Below are 23,997 nucleotides of genomic sequence, written 5' to 3' on the forward strand. Positions count from 1 at the left end.
CAATATGTAGCTTTTTAGCACAAATAGTTATGTATGCAGCATGTAGGAAGCAATGACACACACTAAGCATAACATGCAGAGCGGCAACAGCAACAAGAAATAGCAATACAGAAGCACAATGTGTTCATATGCACTAAAACACAGGCAGGCCATGCAACACAAAGTTAGGCAGGTTGTCAATAAAAATAGATATTTCACTTCATTTTACTTACCCACGCATCGCTGGACACATTAAAAATACACTGTTTTGCAATTGCATTTGAAATACCCAAATGTGTGGACCCTTACAATCAAGTTGCATGACATTACATGGCTCAACAACTTCATGATACAACTCTTTTTTTAAAATGTGTCAAGTATTTGTCCTTGATTTCCACTCATAACACTTTCCATTCATCATTGACTCTCCAGCTTCCTGGACAGATAACCCCCCCCCCTCACACACACACACACACACACACACACAGCTCATTTCAGAGCTGTTAAAGCTTTAAATTTTCTTGTGCATTGCTACTGCCATCTACTGGCGAACAGAAACCCAGAGACTAAAAAGTGTGTTTTCATGTTTTATTGCAGGATTTTAAACACAAAAATATGTCCAGATGCCAAAGACTGGAATATACAAATAACATTAACCTGGTATTGCAACAACAATTTTTTACTTGACAAATATTCCACAAACATCTTCTGCTTAGTGTAGGCACTCTTACACACACACACACTTCACATATGTAACAAACTGTTTACATAACTGTTTATTTAGTGCATATCATACCAGCAAAGCCTCCAATCTATAGCACATGATCACTTTTGGAAACTATTAGAAGATAGAGATGACTAGGACATATGAGATCTGGTGGGAAAGAGATTAGAAAGATGGAATGTGTTTAACATTTCCCAGAAACGTAACCTTGAGGAAGTTCTTTCACCTCGGAGTGCTGTGATAGAGGGGATCATCGTCTTCTGATGTCCAAAGGTCGAACTCTGATATAATCAGGCTCACAACTGCAGTCGCACCACACAGTGCACAAATATAAGAGTCTGAAATCCCTTTACAGAACAGTAAAAGCAGATTTCCATCTCGCACACATTCATTCATCTTCTGTCAAAGACTGAGAACTGATGATTCACTGAAAAACAGAAAATTACATCTTTTAGACATTATGCCAAAATCACCAGTTGTAGAATAGCTGAACTTGTGTTAAACTATTATTACTATCCAGTTTTTTTTGTAATGTTAGCATTACTGTCTTAGAGGTGAAATAACCAAGAGCTACTGACACATGGCTCTCAGCTTTGGATGATTCTAAGATTGATCTTGCACCCTTTCTTGTCCCAGAGACCACAAATAGCAACTGGGGGGTTTACTAAGGATGCTCAACAACAACAACAACAACAACAACAAATAATGGGGAATGCAGAAAATTCTCACCGAGCACACTTCCTTCTGACAAAAGTTCATTCGACGTCATCTTCGCTCAAAGATTGAGAGCTGATGATTCGCTGAAAAACAGAAAATAATATCTTTGTGAGTTTTTGGCAAAAGTGAATAGCACTGCTTATAGCACAGCTACACTTGTGTGAAAAAGTCTCTCTATAACCACAAAGGACATTAACAAACAGTTGTTTCAATTTCAGCATTTCTGTCTTAGAGGTGAAATAACCAAGAGCTACTGAAACACAGCTCTCAGCTTTGGATGATTCTAAGGTTGATCTTGCACCCTCTCTTGTCCCAGAGACCACAAAATGCAACTGGGGGGTTTACTGAGGATGCTACTCAACATAATCAGAAAAAATCTGAAATTTTAATGGTGCAGGGGATCCTCACCTGGCTGATGGTGGGCAGTTTGGTGAGCAGCATCTGGAAGACTGGAGGTGGCAGCGTCTGCTGGAGCACCTGAAGCAGCTGCTGAGGTTGGCCGCATACTGCAATGGCATTGGTCAGGTGATCCACACCTTTCTCAAAGTCACCTGGAATTAGGATTAGAAAGGATTTAGAAATCTTTCTGGCAATGTGATCTGAGTGTTACATTCAATTTTGCGCATTAGAGCAAGGTTTACAGTGGAAGCTTTCCAAAATGTACGACAACAATAACCTAAATCTAACATTAAAAAAAAAAAAAGACTTGTTTTACACCTATTCAACTCCAGAAAATATTTCCAAATCTCTGTATTAACTGTCAAACACACTTGATTTTGTTGGAAAGAAGTTCATAGTGTAACTCAGGAGGCTACTGGTAAACAATTTACACTGTGGTCCTCATTTTAACTGTAACTGTGGGAAATCTATTAGATACTGACACAAAATGTCTGTAAATTATTTTCTTATAATGCTACAATGGTCTGCTCTGCAGGCCCCCACAGTGGGCATGTGAATACCACAGATATCAGCAGGAAATAACTGACCTGCCTGTTGAAAACTTTGTAAAACTAAATAATTAAGTCCTTAAGCCAAAGTGGTAAAGTATTAAGTGCAGCACAGGTTGTGTCAATGAATTATTTACATTTTGTAAGAGGTGCTCTCTAGGCTTCCTGGGATGTGTCTTGTACGTGTGTATTATGCACATGAGTGGACATACTTGGTGTATGAATAAACACGTGGCTAACCTTGTGACAGGAGCTCCTCTCCCAACTGGATCTCCTCCAAAAAGAATTTCTGAACGGCTTCTGCATCCTTCAAGTCAGGCAGCTTCAAATTCAATGAACACGTTGTCAAAATGCACATTCAGGCCCCAGTGAGACGCAAAAAATATCTGAAATTGTTAGATCTCCATTTGTCTCACCCTTGCCAGTCCAGACTTGTCACTAGCAACATTTTTCTTTCTTCTACCTGCGAGACAACAGTGGCTTTAGATTGTACTGGCATGTTAAGTTTACTGTTGAAAAGTTACAAATCAAGACACACGTGGGTACAAGTTAGGCTGTTAGCTAACTCCTAACGCGTGTTTCTTGCACGACTTACTGGGACACTACCGAAGAAATTAAGTTGGAGTAAAAAATTATACTCTCTACGGTAGGGTTTATTGAGGATGACGGAGAACATATCGCTTTTTCTATCAATTTCCGATACAGTGTCCTTGCGGCTTATTCGCCACATGGAAGCTAACGTGCTAATAGTTATCCGCTGAGCTAACTTCCTCTGCTCGCTCAAACACTCACGTTCACGTAGCTTTTGCTTGAAGAGAGGGTCACTCCGCCGCTTTCTGTCGAAATAAATACAATATGCTATGAAAACGGCTCCACACACCCCGGCAACTATCGCGCCTGTACGACCGTTCATCATATCTGAGACTATTCATAGGCACCGCACGCAGCGGACTAGCTGGCTAGCAGCTAGCAGACTGCTAAGGAAGTGCGGAGAGGAAGTACGTCATCATGACGCCGAAAAAGTTCCAGCTTGCTTCAAGGCCATATTATATTAAAAAATAAAAAAGGAATTAAAAGTAATAATATATTTGAAAAAAAAATCAGATAAACTAATGATACGCTATTCTATATTCGCCTTATTTTTCTATATTTTTTCGTCTTTTTTTAAATATATATTTTTCAGTCTATATATAAACCTATGGTATGGATAATTTTGTGTGTACATGTTATGTTTTTTTTTCTTCAGTGAATATTATTTAAAAAGTTTGCCCCAGGAACATTTAGCAACTTAACCAGCCATGCCTTAAGGAAAAAAAAAAAGAAAAGAAAAAAGTGTTAAATGCTCTGATACAAGTTCAAGTACTTCATTTATAGAAAGATAAAATACAACAAAAGTATTATCAATCAATATGCACTTTAAGTATCAAAAGTAGTTTTAAGGCATCAAGTTTTACGTACTTTACGTTTTTGGTTTATATAGTATTTACTATTGGATAGTCAATTTTGACACTGTATCCTATTTTCTATGTTTATATTCTATTTGTAGAAACCTTGAAGACAAACTCCCGCTGACACTGTCACTGTTTGCCTGATGAAAGTCTAATTATCTAAATGTCGTTTTTAATTATTTTTGCAAGTTAGACAATGTGCAGGAGTTTATCTTGAAGTTGTGTCCTGCTCATACTTGTTTTCATATAAATGTGCAAAGCATCCTTTTGTCATATGTAGAAACCACCTGCAAAAATAACTACTTCATTTTACTTTATTTAGGTTAAGAACTTTATCAGTCAAATAAATATAGTGGAGTAAATCGTGTTTTTCTAGAGTAAAGGAGGGTAAAAAGAAAAAAAAATCCAACCATAGTTGAGTTTGAAGTGTACCTCATAAGAACGCTACTTGAGTAAGAGTAACTTTCCACCACTGACAGCAAAGGACACGCTGAATACTTCACAAACTATGGCATTTATTTCAAACAGAGGCTTCTGCTTTGCTTACATTTTTACAATAAATTACACAATGACCATCATCAGATGAGCCTAATAAATACTATCGAGCATTTTTCAATAAGCCCCATTACTTTCTCTTAATCTATGATCCAGAGTATTTTCCATATACAGGTTCATACAGCTGAAGCTTCAGGCCATGTACAGGTTGGAAAATAGTTCCGCCTCATCCAAAACCACCATTTTTCTCTTACAAGCACAAGCTATAGAAAAACAAAACAGAATACAAACTAAAGCAAAACAAGAAATTAAAAAAAGGAAGAAAGAAAAAAGAGTAAACTCAGGAAAAGAGGCAGAACAAAACAACATAAGTGAACTCAAATAAATCCTACGAAAGAACTAGAATGAGGACGAAGGGGAGAACGAACATGCTGTAACCCTCAGTATTTACACTCAAACTACAGTTAAAACCGTAAAACTGTCTGTACAGAAAGGTACATGTTATTAACAGTGCAAGATATTAAATAGCTTGACTCAAAACACTTCTCAATATACAAATGTATAACAAAAGCATACAATTACTTACAAGTGCCAAACAAAATGTAACTTCAGGTTATCGTACAGTCGGGGGTCTATACAAAGGAAACACTGGAGATGTCTTCAGAAATGTATACACATACGTCACTTAATGATATAAATGCACATTTACAATATCTTTACCTTTTATCTGGTCATAGTACAGGAAACAAAACCAAACAGTTTTTGGTAGGGATGAGTATGAGAGGAGGCTGGCGCGACGGTTTTGATAGTATGTGAAATTAGAAAGATGCCAAAAGGGGTTGCTTTATAAGATGAAGCAAAAATATACTTAATTAAATAACTTCATGTTTGTTTGAAACACTGCAGAATGTGGCATTCAGCTTCACCGATGCGTCCAGCAGTACTGAGTACATGCATGACATCAACTTGATCCAGTTGCAAATGTTCAGTGAAAACAATGGAGAAAAAAAAAAACATCATCAAATAAAGCAGATGGGCTTTAAAAAGGCTGATGAACTGGAGTAATGAGACCACCTCCATCATTGCACATTTTATACTGCCAAACTCAACAGTTACACCCAAGCTGGATGAGTATTCAGTAGTAGATTACATGTGATCCAGTATAGGAGTTCTGCTTTTGCAATTATACTTTTTAAATATTACCATACGCTGATAAAAACCATTATTATCTGTCAGCCCTTCACTGCCTGCTCACTCATACGGCACTCTTCAGTCTTTAAGGGACACATGATTCCAGCTGACTCTGGTTTGAGAAGAGGATCAGGAAAAAAGTGCTGTCCTTTCTCAAAGTGCCCCACGGAAAAGAACAAAAAGGCACTACAGTATCATTCCATATTCATCCACTGAGGCCGTCAGCGGACCTACAATGGTCTGAAACGCTACCCATCAACACCTACAGACATGTACAGGACCACACTTTTGCAGAAGAGCATCATCAGTCACATGAAGGCCTTTTTGAATGAGGGTGGACAGAGAAACGTGGCAAAGTTACATTTCGTACGCTCTTAATGCCAATGTGGCAGTGTTCCTCTGAATTCCCCACAATAACACGGCGAGCACAGGCGGCGCCGTGTGGAGCTGTGAGGTCAGAGGGCTCTTCACTGGAAACCATCCCTTACCAATACAACGTTATCAAATGGAAACAATTATTGCTTGCAAAAACAATTCTTATAAATGTTCAATTAAAGAGAGCGCAAAAGACAATTTTGTATTTTTTTGACAAATTTCATCCCCCTACACAATCTTCATAAAAGTGCACTTAAGTGCCGTTAGCTTGCCAAGGAAACAGTTGTCGTTAGAAAATAGTGCTTGTTTCTTGCTTTTCTTTTGTCTCTGGTCTGGATTTTGTGCCCCAGTTGTTACAGTATGTAGGTTGACTTGTCCGTCCTGTTGGAGGGGAATGGGGGCGTCTACCCCGGGGTGCTGGTTAAGTGCTTAGTGCGGTGGCTTTTTGCTGGTTCGTCCTGTCACCTGCACTCCACTGATACCCCGGAGTTCTGAGATGAGGAGGATGAGGATGACACTGGGGGGTCAGCCAGTGTCAGCATGACTGCTGCAGTCAGTGAGCTGGAGGACGGGGAGGAGGAGGAGGAGGATGAAGAGGAAGCAGCCACAGTGCCTGCGGATCAGAAACAGATTTGATTATGTGCAGTTTGGAGGTGAGTGTGTGTGGTTTAACGGTGCAACCAGATCTTTACACAAACTTAAAGGGTAACTTCTGTATTTTTCAACCTTGATCCTATTTTCCCATCATGTTGAGTCTAAGTGACTAATAGGAAAAGCAGGTTTTGAAATTGGTCCAGTATTGAACAAGAAGGCTGCAGCTGCAAAAACAGGCTGCAGTGTAACCACCTGGGGCATTTGTGCAATGCCAATTTACGTCCAGTCAAAGTGTTGTTGTTTTTGCCACTGACAGGCTCAGATCTATTAATACAAATTTCAGACAACATTATGGAAAGGATCCGCACAGAGATGGACGCTTTTTCTTAAAAGTAAGATCCATTTCTTTAACCAGAAAAAGTCCCCAAAACCATTTTCGCCAAACCCAGTAGACTCCACTTAAATAAACATCATTTTAGCCTGTATAGATCTATGAATCCATCTAACTGGGTGATTTTTTTGGGTGTTATTTCATTTCTATCAACTTTGAATGAAGTGTGTTTTCCGGTCATTTTATATCATTTTATATAATGACAGTTTATTTATATGTAGTCCGGTGTATTGGCAATAGCAATTTTAGGTCTGTTTCTAGTTAAACAAAAAACGTAAAGTTAACAAAGATTTATCTCCATAGGAATCCTTTCCATAACAATGTCAAACACTTACATAATAAATATAAATTAAATTATATGAATAAATAATATTCTGAGCATTTCAGTGGCAAAAACAAGCACTTTAAATGACGTAAATTGACGCTGTGTTTGCTGACTGCAGTGCTCTCACTCGATACAGAACCAGTTTCAAAAACTGTTCCCATTAGTCATTTAGATACAAAAACATGGAAAAAATAGGATACAGGTTTAAAAGTACCTAAGTTTCCCCTTAAGAATAGTTAGTCTTGTCATAGTGGTGTTGATATCACAAAGAGCGGACTCACTTTCCCGTTCCTTCTTCTTCATGCGTTTTCTTCGCCTGTCGATGGAGGCCACCTCAGACTTGAGGGAGAGGTAGTGGTTCCTGATGTCCTGCAGTTTCTCCTGAAGAAACGAAATCCTCTCCAGACTGCTCATCTTTTCCAGATCAGCTAAGTGGAACGTAAATAATGCCTTTTAGGATTACTAGGGCATAAACACAATATTTGGAACACAACTTACTCAGTGAAAAAAATGCTGCTATATTAATAAATCCGTTCATCCAAATCATAAAAAATGTAACTTTTTTTTAACAGAAATTGTTAATAAGCTGACGTTGGCCACATAAATTACCAAAGCCAATCAGTTCAACGTGTGACACTTACACATCTGAAAGCTCCACTTGTACACGCGTGGCGATCTTCCATGGCTGTCTCGGTGCTGGCTGTGGTCAGCGTCACCCTGCTTGTGGTACTTATGGCTCGAAGGGGGAGATCGTCCGTGACACTTGGGAGAAGTGGCAGCCTTCACCTCTGGTGCGTTGTTCTTAGAGGCAGTTGATTTGGCAGTGCCCTCAACAACCGACTGGTCCTCACTGTCACTGCTGTTGGCTGGAGGAGAGAGAATAGCAGAGGTAAAAAAAAAAAAGGACACTGATCAAGCAAATTGTCATTCCCTGAAATCTGTAATTTAATGTCAGGAAACAATATAATTCAGCAAAAGAAATTCTACGACTGATAAATGTACCGCTTGCTTTTAAAATGAAAAGACAAGCAGGTTGTCAGCAATTCTATCTATAGATCTCTTACCTGTTTTCCTATTCTTTTTTGGAGGCACACCGAGGCTCTTGCGGTTTGGCTTGTGTTTCTTTGCGGCTCCACCTGTCTGTGGCTCTTTCTGCCGCTTCTGACTCACAGACGCTACAAAGAAAATGCAAGAGGGAACAGGCGGACTGTGAAATGAGTTGTCAGCGTGTATTTCTTTAGTATTCCATCTAAAAGAAAAATAATGAATTCTGTCAATGGAAGAAGTCACAAGACCACAGTAGATCGGGTATTACTTTACCTTTGGACTTCTGCTCACTCTCCTGTTGGCTGCTGCTGCTCAGCTCGAGGCTGCAGCTGCTGCTGCTGTTGCAGGAGAGGCTGACGTCAAACACCTTGGAGGGGGAACCTGCCCCCTCGTCCTGAGGGAGTTCCTGCAGCTCCCCACCCAGACTCTCCACTTCCACCGTGCTGCTGTCTGTCTCACTGCGTCCCCCTGCCACTTCCTCCTGTATGGGTCCGGGGGGAAGAGCGTCAGAAACCGGCTCTGAAGGCAAGGCGGCGGGTATGGACGGTGGTGGCGAGGAAGGCTGCACTGGACCGGAGTCTTCCACAGCGCTGCCGCCTCCTGACGGCGACTCGGGTGTGGTTGGTGGCGTGTTGAGCACAGAGTTGCTCCCACTGCTCGGAAACTCCTGTAGCTTGTCGTTCTCCATCTGCTCCTCTGAAGCTTCGTCCTCCGGTCCGACATCCTGCTCAACACTCGGCTCCTCCAGACATGGAGGTACAGGTGGAGGAGGAGAGTTGGCGGCTTCTGTGTCCGAGTCGGAGAACAACTCTTTGAGAGTCTTCTTCGGCCACTGCGCCTGGATGCTGGACCAAACATCCTTCTGGCCTTTAGAGCGGACGGCTGGCCTTTCCTCTGCATTCCCAGACATCTTGGCCCTCTTTTCTGGAATCTCCCAGAAGCCGGCTTGTCTGCCACCTTTGGTCTTCTCCTTCATCCCGTTGTACTTCTTGGAAGGGGAACCTTTGGTTTTTGGCCGGCTTCGCTCACTCTCCTCAGCCTGGGTCTCTGCCAGCGGTGCTCCCTCGTCATCTGAACTGCTACTAGACAAGGCTCCTCTCTCCTCCCCGGGACCAGCCGCTCTCTCCTCCAGCTTCCTCGGAGACCCTCCAGGCAACCAGTCGGCGCTCCTGGTGCTCCTGGTTTTAGCTTTGGATTGAGCTTTTGGGGTCCTCTCTGCTGCACCGTCAGATTTCCTCTTCCTGTTGCTCGCCTCGCCCTCTAACTCCGGTTGGCTTCTGCGTTTCCCGGCGTCTGCACTCTCTGCACTCACTAAATCCTGGTTCTTTCCTGAGACTGGAGGAGGTTTGGATGCTTCAGGAGGGGTCCCGCTCTCCCAGCACTCTGACCCTTGCGGTGGCTCCGGTGGGGCTTTTCTGAGGCTGCCTCTGCAACCTGGGCGATCTTCTTCATTATGCTCTCCCTCCTCATCCTCGTGCTCGCTCTCGTCTGTGGACATCTCAGAGGCTGAGACAAATGAGACACAACTTTAAGTTTCGGCACACATGCATAAATAAACCACTTCAGAGAGACACAATCCCAAACTGCTAAGTGTGCATGAGGACTACAGGCTAATGAGTGTTGCTACCTTGCAGGCCATTGAGGATAGAAGTAATTTCTATAGACTTGACTGGAGACTGCTGAGTCCCTTTGTCCTCACCCTCGTCCATCTTGGAAAAGACATCCTGACTCAGGCCACATTTGGAGCGTGGGAGGCGGTTAGCGTTGGGCGAAGGGCCGAGGACGTCTCTGTCATTGAGCCTCTCCAACCTGTCTCGCTCCCTCTCCGCTTTGTTCTGTCAGGATTTTAACACAGTCAGTGATTCCCTTCATCACATCAAACCACATTTAAGTTGAAAAAGTTACCCCCCCCCCCCCCTCGGGACTCGTACCTTTATCTTTTTGCGGTGCTTTATTTTTGGTACATTCTTATTGGCGGGGCGCACAATCTTGTCTGCTTTGATCCACTCATCATATCTAAGTACAAAGACAAGAGACAGTTTCATCATTCAGATCTTTGAGAAAAGCGAAGAAACATCCTCTCACACCACCCACCACACAGACACCTCTACTGTCTGACCCCGACATGTTGCTGTGACACAGTAAAGCCTCAACAGCAAAAAAAAAAAAAAAGGAAGAAATCCCATGGTGTTATGTGGAAAAAAGACAGACCTTTACAATGAAGAAAGAAACAATATTTACACCAACCACCACACAAATCATATTCAACAGAGTTCCGACAGTACCAAGGGTGCTACTTGGGGGTGGGGGGTGGGGGGGTCGTATGAGGGAAATGGAAGTTTCACGACATCGCACACGACAGACACAATGCAGAGAGAACATCCCACTGTCTTTTATAGAGTGCTAGAGGACCACACAACAACATTGAGACGATGAAAATGCTATTTGCACTAGTTAACCTCTGTGTCATGGTACCCTAACACTCTACTTAACACTGCGTTAACCCTGACCCGCTGGGGAGGGGGGAGAGGGTTGAGAGGTAGAGGTGAGTGTAGAAGCATTTTGGTTGGCCTTTCAAGGGGTAGCTCACATTCACATATCATCTAGTAGCTTTTTTTTTTTTTTTTGAAAAACTGATGAGTTACTTCCAAGAGTCAAATTGGTTCAAAAAATCAGTCTGTCTGTAGGTTTAGTTCTGAGACAGACAGCTGGGGGACAGACAGACAGGGGATTCAGTCAAAACTGAGTGAGGGTAGCTGAGGAATGATCCACATCAACCCAATACTCAATTCTGTTTCTGCCACTAGATGGCCTCCATAATCAGAGTACTGACCATGGGACTGGATCAGGTGAAGCAGAATTGTGAGGAAGGGATGTATCAGTTACTGCTGAGGGGACACCCATGTAGCGGTGACAGAGGTGGGACCGAGTCATTGTTTTGTGAGTCACAAGTCAGTCTCTGCACTCAAGCCCCAAGTCCTAAAACTGAGTTACAAGTCCTAAACAAGTCATAAGGGACTCTTCACAAAATGTGTTGCCATTTTAACAACGGGATAATAATATAGACAGGGTTCCCACACATTTTCATGTACAAAATTTCAAATCTTTTCCATGGCATTTCAAGGACCCATCATAAGATTTAATGACCATTCACAAAGTAAAACACAAACAGAACTGTAGCCTATCGTATACTTAATTCTAAATGTCAACTATGGTATAAACTATGGTATAAAACAGCTACCTTTTTCAATCTCTAATAGTTGGTTATTTTTGTAACATAACGTAAAAAGTTATTTAAAGAAAGTTTACAATCATAATTTCCTTTCACACAACAAAATTCCATGACTATTAAGGCTTTCTGTGATTTTTACTAATTCCATGACCTTTCCAGGCCTGGAAAATGAGATTGCAAAATTACATGTCTTTTCTAGATTTTCCATGACTGTGGGACCGTGGGAACCTTGTATAGAAACAATAAAAAACACTTTTAAAATTTTAAACTTACTTGTTACAACTAAGTTTGTTGGAAGTTGTTGCATTTCTGCCTGTAATTTTTGACCCGCATGCTTTGCATTCTGCAATATGTTGTTTGTTGACTATTGCATAGTTTTTGTACAAAAATAATTCAGTAATGTAACATTAGTTAGACTTACAACTTTGGTAAAACTCCTTATATTTACATTTATTTTGTTGTGCAATACAAGCACATAGCTTGGTTTAGGTAACACAAGCATGTGGTTAGGTTTACAGTAAAACATTATGGTTTGGCTCGACATTCATACGGTTAGGGAACAGTAGGCTCCTGGGTGAAAGTCCTGGGTTTGTTGGATGCATACATCTTCGCTCTCACCCACCCTATAAGGACTTTCCAGCCCGTTATTGTTACCAGCTGCATTATAAACTGACACTGCAAGGCAACGTATCATACCGCCACAAAAGGTGCCTTTTTGCTTCTGTCTGATGTGGAAATCAATGACCAAGAGGCAGTATTTGACAACTTGGGAATGAGAACAAGCTGACATGCTGGGAATGAATAACACCTGTTTGATTATTCAGGAAATGTATTCATTTGTGGCAAATAGCATCCTTTAAAAAAAAAAAATCTTTGGCCTTGGCAACCAGTCAAAGTCTGAGTTGAGGCGCGAGTCTTTTTTGATTTGGTCAAGTCACATCTAAAGTCGTGAAAATTGCGTCTGACTCGAGTCCAAGTCTTGTGACTCAAGTCCACACCTCTGAGCGGTGATCCCCTTAAAGGTTAAAAGATGTCTTTTTTTGGGTGAATATAGACGTTAGGTGATTTCTCCCTAGGTCCTGTCTTACCTGACGTTCCAGCCACAGTAGTGCACCAGGTAGAGCACCTCTCCCCCCTCCACGTCTGCCTCTTTCACAGTGGCCTCGTACGTCTTCAGATTGCGGCCTCGCCCATACCTCACCTGCACCTTCATCCCCGGGGGGTAACACTCAAACTCCTCCCCTTCCTCCCCCTCCTGACTGCTGTCATCCCTGCAAGAAAAACAGTTCAGCACTTCCTGACCCTAGGCTGGCCCCAGTGAGCACCACAGAGCCCCACCCACAGCCGCCCACCCGACTCACTACCTGCTGCTCCTGCTGTTCTGACTAACTTGCCTTGCCTTCCCATTACAACACTAGGCCTTCTCCTATAAAGAAACTTCCCATTTAGTCCTGTCTTAGCTCTCCTCCAGTGTAACCTACAGCAAACTGCAGTAAAAACAACTGTTCATTTACAGTAAACCAGTCAAAGAACAGAACAGTGAATAAAACATTCTTTCATGGCAAAAAATCAAACATCTTACATGGGGAATAACACTACTGTTAAGACTGTCTAACCCTAAATCCACACACATACTCTGGGATTCTCACTCACACACACACGCTGTACGAAACGAAAGCAGCCACAGGGAGGAGCTAGTGGGAAACAGGAGATGTCAAAGCTGGAGGGTATATGGGCGGTGCAGGGGTGCCAGTAAGTGGTTTAGGCGCAGGGGGCCACAGGGGCAGGTTAGCACGGCAAAAGCATAACTTGGCAGGCGGCGCAGCAACTTAAAGCGAGGCTACAGCGCTGAGAGGAAGCACCAATTTGGTCTGCTGCCACAGAAGAGCACAGTGCTCCTCACAAGCCCTCTCGTACCTAACTGCTCGGAGCGTGTGCCTTCTGCTGGCAGCTCGATTTCAACACACCACAGTGAAGGAGATGCACTTCTTTGTGCAGCAGTCAGAGTGTGACAGCTGAAGCAGCTGTTACCACCCTAAGACTGGGGGACACACTACTCTTCAAAATGCCAACTGATTTTAAAAAGCACACCGCACATAATCAATTCTACAGACCTTTTCCACCCCTCCGTGATAAATCACACAGAAAACACAAACAAGCACAGGCAGGGTATCAACCACTGAGATACAGCGCCTTTAGAGCTGCAACAATGAGTCGAATAATCAGTCAGCGAAGCCACAGAAAATCATTTGCAAGTGTTTTATTAAGTGATTTATCATTTAAGTATTTTTTTTGATTAGATTTGTTGGCTCCAGGTTCTCATATGGGAAAATGTGCTGCGCTTACATTCCAGTAAATTTTAAATTGAAGATTGGTAAATTGAATATTTTGGGGCGGTTTGGACTAGGGTTGCAACGGTATTAGATTTTTCATGGTATGATTACCTTCTCAGAAAATATCACAGCTCCACAGTATCAAAGGTGAGATTCTTCATTAAATCTATTTTTTTAAAGTTCGTTTTTAAATATTATTATTATAATTTTTTATGCCTTTAATGATTGTACATCATAAGATAATAACAGGATGTATAGTAAGGAGAAGGGGGTGACATGCAGCATAGATCTGCAGGTTGCAATCGAACCTCGCCGCTGCAAAGGCCTTAGCCACTCGACCAGGTGAGCTAAAGCTCGCCCCACATCTGGTTGCAATTTTTTCAGTACTGTAGGTAAACAAATGTACACGGTATAACTATCAATTTTCGAAGCAAACTGGTGTACCGCTGCAACGCTAGTTTGGTTGATTGGCAAAACAAGACGTGATGACATCATCTCGAGCTCTAGCAGCTTGTGATGGACATCTTCACTTCTTCATCTTCACTGTGTTCTGATATTTTCAAGAGAAAACGATTAATCAAAAAGCTGACAGCAGACCAACCAATAATGAAAGCATAATTAGTTGCAGCCCTAAACAAAGCCTCTCTTGCATCTGGACTTCCTCAGAACCTGCACGACTTCAGTCAATCTGCATTATTATGCACTGAAACACCCACAAAGAAAAAGCCAGAGAGTCACTCCGAGTGGGAGTGAGCAGCTGATTAGGCCTCATCAAGAAAAAAACAAAGGTGAAAGCTAAATAGCACTTACTAACAATTACTGTCAAACAGGAGTTTCTTTCTGTGTAATTAATTATTCTCATTAATATAAATTAAAAACACAATTTTCCCATTTAAGTTCTTATAAAGCAGCTCTCATTGGCTACACGCAGCCTGTGCTGCTGGAATGAAAACGTGATGCACAAACACCGCAGGTCCAGATTACAGGCTGTAAACATTGAACAGGTCTGATATCATCAGGAAAGATCAGATCAGCCTGCAGGTTGTCTGCTGTGTGAATCCATAAACCCTCACACAGCTGCATCGTCTGTGAGGACCGCCGATCCTGACAAAGCCAGAGGATCAGGGAACCTCAGAAATCCGTGTGAGATGGTAATCGCCGTGATCATACTGTCGCGAACCCAAAGCCACAGGTGATAAAAACTACAGAGTTGGGGATACTAGGAGCAACAGAGTCTGATAAGAACATCAAGTTGCACATAAGAAACTGTTGATGTTTTCTCCAGCCGGGCCCCAGTAACCAAAACAACCTCAAACACAAGTGTCAAACAGGAGAATGAACAAACAGCTGAAAATAGGCAGAAATCACACAAGCTAACCTATTAACACCTGGATCAACATCAGTTTTCTTGTGCCGCACTGAAACACCTTCTACAATTTAAACCTCTAAAACTTGAGAGAATTGGTTTTATTTATTTTTTCTTTCAAAAACACGGGCAAAAACATATAGAGCAACTTGGCAAGAAATGCCCCACAAACTGAAAAAAAAAGTAAAAGATGACAAGGAAATTATCTGAGCATTTGTTGGGGGTGATTATTAGATCAGGAAACAACAAACAAAAAAACAAGGGAAAAATGTCCAGAAAACCATACTTATTATTCGCTTCATTATGTATATATATTCTTGTTTGTTTTTTTTTTAATTATCTTTCTTTCTTATTTTAAATGTATTTTCTGTTAATTTTCTTGTAGGTTTTTTGCAAATTTCTTGTGAATTTCTGGGCCATATTTTGTTAAGTTGCTTGTCGCTGTCTTCCCGTGTTTTTGAAAGAAATCAAGCCAATTTGCTCAGGTTTCAGCAGGCAAACTGAGACCAAACAACTCAACCTCCCACAACTTTGATTTCATTTTTCAACGCCGAAAGTCACTTTTCTCCTGTTAAAGGTTACTGCCTCTGAAGCTCTATCTTGCGTCTAACGTGCTAATGCATCAGTGACAACACTCACACACATGGAACATTTAATAAAGCTGAACATCGAAAAGCCAAAAAATGAGAGAGGAGACAGACAGAGAAAGAGAGATCAGGAAAGAGCAGAAATCAAGAAGAGCACAGCCATGTTGTGTGCACCGAGTGAGACGGTCAGACAATCCCAGCCAGAGACAGAGAGACAGAGAGACAGAGAGACACAGAGAGAGAGAGAGAGAGAGAGAGACAGAGAGAGAGAGAGAGACAGAGAGAGAGAGAGAGAGAGAGAGACAGAGAGAGAGAAAGAGAGAGAGAGAGAGAGACAGAGAGAGAGGAGCACAGCCATGTTGTGTGCACCGAGTGAGAGAGACAGAGAGAGAGAGAGACAGAGAGACACAGAGAGAGAGAGAGAGAGAGAGAGAGAGAGAGAGAGAGAGAGAGAGACAGAGAGAGAGAGAGACAGAGAGAGAGACAGAGAGAGAGAGAGAGAGAGACAGAGACAGAGAGAGAGAGAGAGAGAGAGAGACAGAGAGAGAGAGAGACAGAGAGAGAGAGAGAGAGAGAGACAGAGAGACACAGAGAGACAGAGAGAGAGAGAGAGAGAGACAGAGAGACAGAGAGAGAGACAGAGAGAGAGAGACAGAGAGACACAGAGAGAGAGAGAGAGAGACACAGAGAGACAGAGAGAAAGAGAGAGACAGAGAGAGAGAGAGAGACAGAGAGACAGAGACAGAGAGAGAGAGAGACAGAGAGAGAGAGACAGAGAGAGAGAGACAGAGAGAGAGAGAGAGAGAGACAGAGAGAGAGAGAGAGAGACACAGAGAGAGAGAGAGAGACAGAGGGAGAGGGAGAGAGAGACAGAGAGAGAGAGAGAGAGAGAGAGAGAGAGAGAGGAGACAGAGAGAGAGAGAGAGAGAGACACAGAGAAGAGAGAGACAGAGAGAGAGAGAGACAGAGAGAGAGACAGAGAGAGAGAGACAGAGAGAGAGAGAGAGAGAGAGACAGAGGGAGAGGGAGAGAGAGACAGAGAGAGAGAGACAGAGAGAGAGAGAGAGAGAGAGAGAGACAGAGAGAGAGAGACAGAGAGAGAGAGAGAGAGAGAGACAGAGGGAGAGGGAGAGAGAGACAGAGAGAGAGAGACAGAGAGAGACAGAGAGAGAGAGACAGAGAGAGAGAGAGAGAGAGAGAGAGAGAGAGAGAGAGGGAGAGAGAGACAGAGAGAGAGAGAGAGCACAGCATGACATGCCAGGTGAAAGGTAGCAGTCAGGCTTTGGTGCTCTGAGATGTCTCTGCCAGCTGATGCCGACTAAGCCACGAGAAATAATAATAGCACAGAGGGCAGTGGGTAAGAGCTTAGTTAGAGAGAGAGAGGGGAGAGCTCTCCTCTCTCTGGTTAGCAGGTAGAGGTGGATTGTGGGTATACTGGGTATTAGTGTCATTAAGGTGAGAGGGGACGCTGCTCCTCATCTGCTAATGGTCTTTTAGATTTTTACTGCCACCAAGGAAAGCCAATGCCTCAGGTCCTTAAGTTTGGCAAAACTTTTGATTAACTGAAGGTCAGATTGAAAAATTAACACAGTTCCTGCAGGAGCTCTGCATGGAGCTTGTGTTTGTGCCATGAGGATTTTTCTTTACCACCGTGGTGGAGGGACCATCCTTTCAGACCACCTACCCAGAGTTGTCTTTGCTCTCCTGCTCGTCGTCGCGCTCCTCCTTCACGTTCTCCGCTCCGAGGCGAGCCGTTGAAGAGCCCTCATCCGCGTCTCCCTTTAGGGGAACATCATCGTCGTCATCCTCCTCTCCGCTGTCCTTTCCGTCTGTTTTCGACGGCTCCAGCTCCATTTTGTTACGGGTCGAATCAGGTTTCTCGTCCTGTGAGAGGAGGATGATTTCGTTATCGTAAACAAGCGAATTCTGGAGAAATTGATCTAATATAAATATAAAAAAAGATTTGAATTGAGTGGTATTTATGCACCTTGCAGACTACAGGCTGTGCGCTACAAGGCTCTCCATCCACCTGAGCTTTCTGCTCTTCTGAGCCCGAAGAGGTCGCAGGTGCTCCTCCAGCCTCCCCCTCAGACTTCACCTCCGCCTTCGGAGGCTGCTTCAAAGGGAGGTCCATCCTGAAGGTGATGGCAGTGGAGGTGCAATATTCCTCAAATCCATACAAGTACCTGTGCGATAAAGCATTCCCCATCAACAGAAAAGTCTAATTTCACTGCTCCTCTCAAAGATGTACGTTAAAGTTAAGCTTGCAAAGATAAAAGCTGCATTTATACTTTAAGTATTTGCTAAAAAACAAAAGAATACAAAATTCATCCAGATGAGCATTCAAAGAGCACAAAAGACTACAAAAACAAAATCTGCACAACGGTGAAAGCTTTGAGGAGCTGTGAGGGCAGCGCTCGTACGTACTTGCGGTAAGCACATTTGACATTGTAGCCAGCGGCGGAGTTGAGCACAGGGATTCCCAGATCCTGATAAACTTGTTTCCAAACGGAGCCGCTTTCAATCTGCTCAAACATGGACAACAGCGGAAGACAGATCCAGAGTCAGTAAACATCAAACGAGACAAGTGTGACCAAAGACGTGCTACGATGCGAGGAGGCGCTGTCAAAGCGGCACTCACGTTGTCAAAGCCTCCCAGTTTGTGCACCAGCCTGTAGAGCTTGAACAGGTTCAGGTTCCTGTAGCCCAGGACAGGCCGTTTGTTGATGGGGGTTCCTGAGGAGGAGGAACACGTCACGGGTTGAGATGGTAGACACAAAGATACAGTTTAAATTAGAGATCTGCTGAAAATGGTTTTGCAACCCTTAAATGGGCTTTTTTTTTTCTAAAATATGACTTTTTTTTTCTAAATTACAGTTTGTATCATCCAAGATACATCGCCCATTTAGGGTATAAACTGAACACTTTCCCCTTTATTGAATAATTTATGTGCCAACTTTTTAAACATTTTAGAAGCAGTTAATGAACTACTTTCTTTCATATTTTGCAAAAAAAAAAATCTTTAAGTGGGAAAAATATTTTACAATTGCTATTTACATACAGCATGTTTTGAATGCTTAAAAAACAAATTGATTTTTAAATAAACAAGACCAATTAACATTTATAAAGAAAACATGTAATTCCTGATTTTATACTATCATCTTCACTGCGGTGACACGACAATATCAATATCCTATCATGGATAGTGGTGGTTAGTGGAGTGGAGATTTTATTTGGAGCAGCGAAGCAATTTAGTGCAGCAGCCTCTAAATCTGATCTTCTGAGTAAAAGTATAGAACTCCTGTGAAGTATCTGCAGTTTCAGAGAAACTAGCAACAGGTGCTAAACTCGAAAGCTGCACCTTAAACCTTAAAAATAAAAACAAATGCCTGTTTTGAAGAAACACTGATTGTGTGTGCACTCTGGGCTCACCTCTGTCTTCCATGAACTTGTAGAGCTGCTGTAGAAAGTTCTCCCGCTCCTCTGGGAACGGCTCCACTTCCTCCTGCAGACAGTAAACAAGACAGTTTGAGGGGTTTGTTTTACTTGAGAAGTTGTGCGGATAAGAGCATGAGCGGGGTTTCAGCCTCTACCTCCTCCTCTTCACCGCTGGCGTCTTCCTCCTGCTCGCCCTCTTCCTCCTCCTCCTCATCCTCGCTGCTGGAACTTTCTTCTTTTACTTCTGTTTTCCAGGTGCTGGGCACCACAAACTGCTGCAGGAACTCCAAGGCTGCGTCCAGTGCTGTCAAAAACACACACATAGGAATTATATTACATATTGACCACACACAATAGGAGCTGCCTATCATCAAAAATGCACGAAAAACGCAGGAGGAATAAATCTGCAGAGAGGACCATTTTCATGCTAAATAAACAAACACCAGATGTTTCAGTCAGATTGCTCTTTACATCTTACACATGTAATACAAACAATATGATGCTTGAAGTGACAAAATATTATGAATCAACAGAAAACACGGCAGATATCCTAAATTTATAATGAGCCGTTTTTGATTTAAACCTGATAACATTTGTCACTGGGTGTTAAAAAGGGTGAGGATGCTGGGTGTTCATGTACATGTGTAAGCCCGGTACTGAAGTAATCAAACTAGAGCTAAATAAGTAAATAAAAATACAATTATTTTTGACAAATATTGCAGTTGTGATTTTGGTAGAAATGGTAGTTAGACAAACATATATATAAAAATGGTGATTGGCTTTGCTGGGGTTTGTGCCAAACAAGGTTTTAGGAGCATTCTTTGGACATGTATATGGCACATTCAGAATGTGCATCTCATTTGGGATTTTTACTGCCATTTGCAACGCATGGCCTCTGGCCAGTTTACGGTCAGCTTTGTGTATTGCACATGAACAAACTGGCCAAAAGTGGTACAGATGCTTGCCCAAAATAAAAGCCCACATTTTTGGTCAAAAGGAGAAACACACCTGCTTTAAACTCAGTTAAACAGTTGGATATCTACAGGTTTTCTGACATGCACAAATCAATACCTGGGTATTATATAATGATATTGTATCAGTATATCATGATATAATAATATTGTAAGTGTCGTATTTTTTTGGTTTTAAAGGCAGCATTACAATGAAGTGTTGTAATTTTCTGAACTTATCAAACTGTTCGAGCTGTTCTGTTGATGGAGGTATTTGATAAAAAATATTACCATATTTGATTTTTATTTGCGCAAATATTGCATGTCTGAGCTTTTTAAAGAAGGTGGTTGAATGAATGAAAGAGGAAGGCTGTGTTTGCACGGTTGAACAAGTCCACCACCAAGGGGGAGCACTTAATTTTTTTCTTTTTTTTCCATCCTATTTTGATGCAAAGCAGAAAAATGGCACAAGCTGCTCCAGGCATTCCACTTTTCCATATTTTGTGATAAATGAAATGTAAGGGCACCTTATTTGAAGTATGCATGGCTGCAGGTAAAGCAGAATATCAGTGGATTATTTTGTTTCAACAGCCACGTAGATAGTTTATTAGGAGTATTGTCTTTTCTAAAATAAGGCCAAGAACGGGAATATTTGTGCCTGCAAAGTTACTGAGTGACTTATGCTGAAGGAAACCAGAGCATCGTTAGGCAGAAGTCTATAACTGGCAGTCGATATAGGTTTACAAAAACTACTTTGCAAAAGAAAAAGTTTATAAAAATGCTACTGCCATTGTAAAATAATAGAGCCATACACAAAACTAGGACAGAATAGGAATACATCTCGACATAAACATGAGAGAAAAGCAGCCGTGGAAGAAAGCAGCATGAAAATCTGTCAGGAGTGTTTGCAGTGACGCAGAGCAGCAGGCGCGTTTAGCCACAGTGTCACAGGTGGCTTTAAGTAGCATCTAACCACCTTGGCAGATGCTTGTCTTACGTGTCTGTAATGCGGAAAAATATCACAGTTGTGAGTCAACCACCTGTGAAGGCTGAGATAATACAAAGCTGCTTCCTAACTGTAATTATAAAAGAGTGAGAGCTCTGCAGCAGAAAAACGGGGGCAATATATAAAAAGCCGAGTGAGGACTTCAAATAAAAATAGACTCGACAGTGACAGGAGCTCTCAGCCGCTGCATTCCCCAGAACAAAAACAAAACTTCTCCTCTCTTCCTCAGTCTGACTCGCTGCGACTCACTCTCTGAGCGTCTTCTGCCAAGTGTGTCAACACAGACCGGCCCACAGATGTCAGGGACAAAGTATTTGCTATAAACCATCTTGAAGCGTGCGTTTTAACTCACCTGGTTTGAGTCCTGCGTCAGCTTTTGGAGGACAGTCGGCGTTCATCTCGCGGACGTCCTTCCGCAGCACTGTGTAACTGCAAAACAAAGCAACTCTGATTAATATGTGCACAGAGGTGATGTACAGTGCTGAGTGCTCAATGGTGCAATGCCAACAAAGTACGTGCATGAGTATAAAACGACCCTTGTTAATTAAAACACTGGCAAGTGGAGTTTATTTCATCTTACAGCAACAATTACAATCATAAGACCTGGGCAGACATGACTGCACTCACAGCCTACTTCCTTACAGCATCCTTACAGCAGCTGGGCAGCGTGTTGGTGATCTGGCAGATAGATGGATCAGTGGAGCTTGTAAGCTGAAAGCAGTCAGAGGTTTGGCGAGTGTGCCAGAGAGACGATTTGCTGTGGTATCTGTATGCAGCTGAGCTGATCTAATGACTAGATTTGTCATGGAGTCAATTTTTAAAAAGCAAGTATATTGCAGCTTAAAGAGCTCACAGAAAACAGACACCTTGGTTCAGTGACATTTCCTATAAATGATATTTTCTTTAAAAAAAAAAGTATTGGTACATTATTAAAAATGCACCGGCTCACCCACGTGCTTGTCTGTATATAAATGTGCAAAGATGATATTTCATTGAGACGAGCAAAAAGATAAACAAGATTAAGAGTCTACAGCCGTGACAGCTCTGAGAGGCTGTGCTTTGTGCTACATGCTAATGCAAAATGCTAATGTTAAGCAGGTGTGATGTTTACCATGTTCACTCTCTTAGTTTTGCGTGTTGCCATCCACCCAAAGTCAGTAAGATTCAACCGCTGGGTGATGAATATTCATACAAAATATTTTAGATTTCAGTCTGGACCAAAGTGGTGGACTGACCAACTGACCAGCATTGCAATCTCTAGAGACGGTGTCTATAGGTATCATCAAATTTAATGCTTTAAGACCATTCTTAAACCGATTTTACACCAAATTTAAGACATATTTTTAGTTTTATTATTCATGCATTGCACAAAAGTATAAAGGTAAATACATGTGTAGTCCCCATGCAGAGGTAGGTTTTTATGTAGGAATATGATTAGAGTGAGTTAGGCTTGTTTAGATTTTGCCAACAGGTGAGTGCAAGTGTAAAGTAAAAAGATATTTGGGTTCCACAGCAGGTTTAAGGTTTTTTTAAACATCAAACGTGGACTTTCACAAAGCTCACTGTGATATAAAAAACAATTAAAAGATCGATAAGTGAAATTAGATAAAATGTTTGCGGTAATTAAGTCCTCACAAATTCAAGTTTAAGACTCTACAATGAGTTTCTAAAATTGAATGAGACTTTTTAGGACCTGCAGACACCTTGCCACCCAAAATAACACCCAAAATAAAATGCTGCAGAAACTCCTGAAGAAACTTTATCTTTTAATTTATGTTTTATTCAAAATCTGGTGTTCTTCACTGGCTCCACATCACTGCTAGCTGGTGAAGGTGAAGCAAGCAAATTATTGAACTGCTAAACTAAATGAGCTTTAGTTTCCAAATATATGCTGCTGTTCACAATATTTACAATTTACACCTCTAAGCCCAGTTTATACATATTTGTATAACCTTAAAGAAATTACATAAATTCCATTTAGATTGGGATCTCATTTTCAAGAAAGACATGAGTGTACATACTGAATAATATTTTACAGGATATGAAAGAGGAGTCGTTTACTTCAGAATATAGTGTATATCACATAGTATATCTCATTTTTGTTTAACTGCTAGTGAGAGTCTTATTGAAAAACCTGCTCACAGTAATCAAACTGTGTGTGCAGCTATAGCACACACGAGTTTGCAAGCCGAGCAAATGAGAAAAATAGAAGCAGCTTGTGTTTCCATTGTTACTATGGTGATCATATCTAACTATATAAGAGCAACCGCTTCCTGAAAACTCCAGTCTCCCCTGTGGATGTGACCTCACTTTCCCTAAAAAAAACTGTTTTCCAAAGCCATTGTTTTTGAAAGGCAACGTTGAATGGTTATCACTAACAATACCAAGGTCTCCAGAGGGACACGAACACGCTGACCTCGGTGCTGTGCGGGAAAAGGTCACATGGCTTAGGGATGTGACCCCTCTTCAAAAAACAAATCACACAGGGAGCAGCATGTTAGAATAACTGGGTAATAATAGACAAAAGAGGCTGACATAAATGATAAAATGTGGAATAATAAACCAAGACGAGTGGTGCATAAGCACAAAAAGGGCTACGGGAAATAGTGTCGCATTGTACAAATTGTGGCAAAAAAGAGGGTAGAGACAGTCTGAAGCTGGTGTTGATGCACGTGAACATTATCACAGATCATTACACTGCCAGATCTGGTCAATGATTACATGACAATGCCGCTGCAAGCCTTGCTCTCTCTCAGAAAATGTATAAACTTGCAAAACCTGTGCTAAATCGACTATAACGAGACACAAAGAGGCAGGATCAGACAGGTGCATCACATCACACATGATGAGTA

General features: G+C 41.9%; 2 protein-coding genes and 2 non-coding genes across 6 annotated transcripts in view; all 4 read right to left on the bottom strand.

The window, feature by feature from the left end:
* Positions 1-553: 553 nt before the first annotated feature.
* tomm20a (translocase of outer mitochondrial membrane 20) lies at positions 554-3,343 on the bottom strand. The gene is made up of 6 exons (XM_042502277.1): positions 3,160-3,343; positions 2,784-2,830; positions 2,608-2,689; positions 1,829-1,971; positions 1,433-1,503; positions 554-1,130 (listed from the first exon to the last, which is right to left on the bottom strand). The coding sequence occupies exons 1-5, from the start codon at positions 3,281-3,283 to the stop codon at positions 1,459-1,461; spliced, it is 441 nt and encodes a 146-aa protein (XP_042358211.1). The 5' UTR covers positions 3,284-3,343; the 3' UTR covers positions 554-1,130; positions 1,433-1,458.
* Positions 1,245-1,379, bottom strand: LOC121955061. Its single transcript, XR_006106589.1, has one exon. It is a non-coding gene; the product is annotated as a small nucleolar RNA SNORA14 (small nucleolar RNA).
* On the bottom strand, positions 1,642-1,776 carry LOC121955059. The gene has a single exon (XR_006106588.1). It is a non-coding gene; the product is annotated as a small nucleolar RNA SNORA14 (small nucleolar RNA).
* Positions 3,344-4,310: 967 nt separating the features above from the next.
* Positions 4,311-23,997, bottom strand: part of arid4b (AT-rich interaction domain 4B) — a 50,876-nt gene continuing 31,189 nt past the window's right edge. Inside the window, exons 10-24 of one of the 3 annotated variants that reach the window (XM_042501781.1) lie at positions 21,498-21,574; positions 19,345-19,493; positions 19,184-19,256; positions 18,393-18,487; positions 18,179-18,276; positions 17,739-17,937; positions 17,436-17,635; positions 12,554-12,736; positions 10,165-10,249; positions 9,933-10,068; positions 8,507-9,739; positions 8,251-8,361; positions 7,828-8,052; positions 7,468-7,614; positions 4,311-6,489 (exon numbers count right to left, since the gene is read on the bottom strand). In XM_042501781.1, the coding sequence (XP_042357715.1) occupies positions 6,338-6,489; positions 7,468-7,614; positions 7,828-8,052; positions 8,251-8,361; positions 8,507-9,739; positions 9,933-10,068; positions 10,165-10,249; positions 12,554-12,736; positions 17,436-17,635; positions 17,739-17,937; positions 18,179-18,276; positions 18,393-18,487; positions 19,184-19,256; positions 19,345-19,493; positions 21,498-21,574 (3,163 nt within the window). In that variant the 3' untranslated portion in view covers positions 4,311-6,337. Of the gene's footprint in view, positions 6,490-7,467; positions 7,615-7,827; positions 8,053-8,250; positions 8,362-8,506; positions 9,740-9,860; positions 10,069-10,164; positions 10,250-12,553; positions 12,737-17,435; positions 17,636-17,738; positions 17,938-18,178; positions 18,277-18,392; positions 18,488-19,183; positions 19,257-19,344; positions 19,494-21,497; positions 21,575-23,997 lie in introns of all 3 variants that reach the window. The other 2 variants (XM_042501780.1, XM_042501782.1) reach the window with 2 other exon arrangements.

The sequence above is a fragment of the Plectropomus leopardus genome, chromosome 15 (genome assembly GCF_008729295.1).
Source record: "Plectropomus leopardus isolate mb chromosome 15, YSFRI_Pleo_2.0, whole genome shotgun sequence".
NCBI classification, from domain to species: Eukaryota; Metazoa; Chordata; class Actinopteri; order Perciformes; family Serranidae; genus Plectropomus; species Plectropomus leopardus.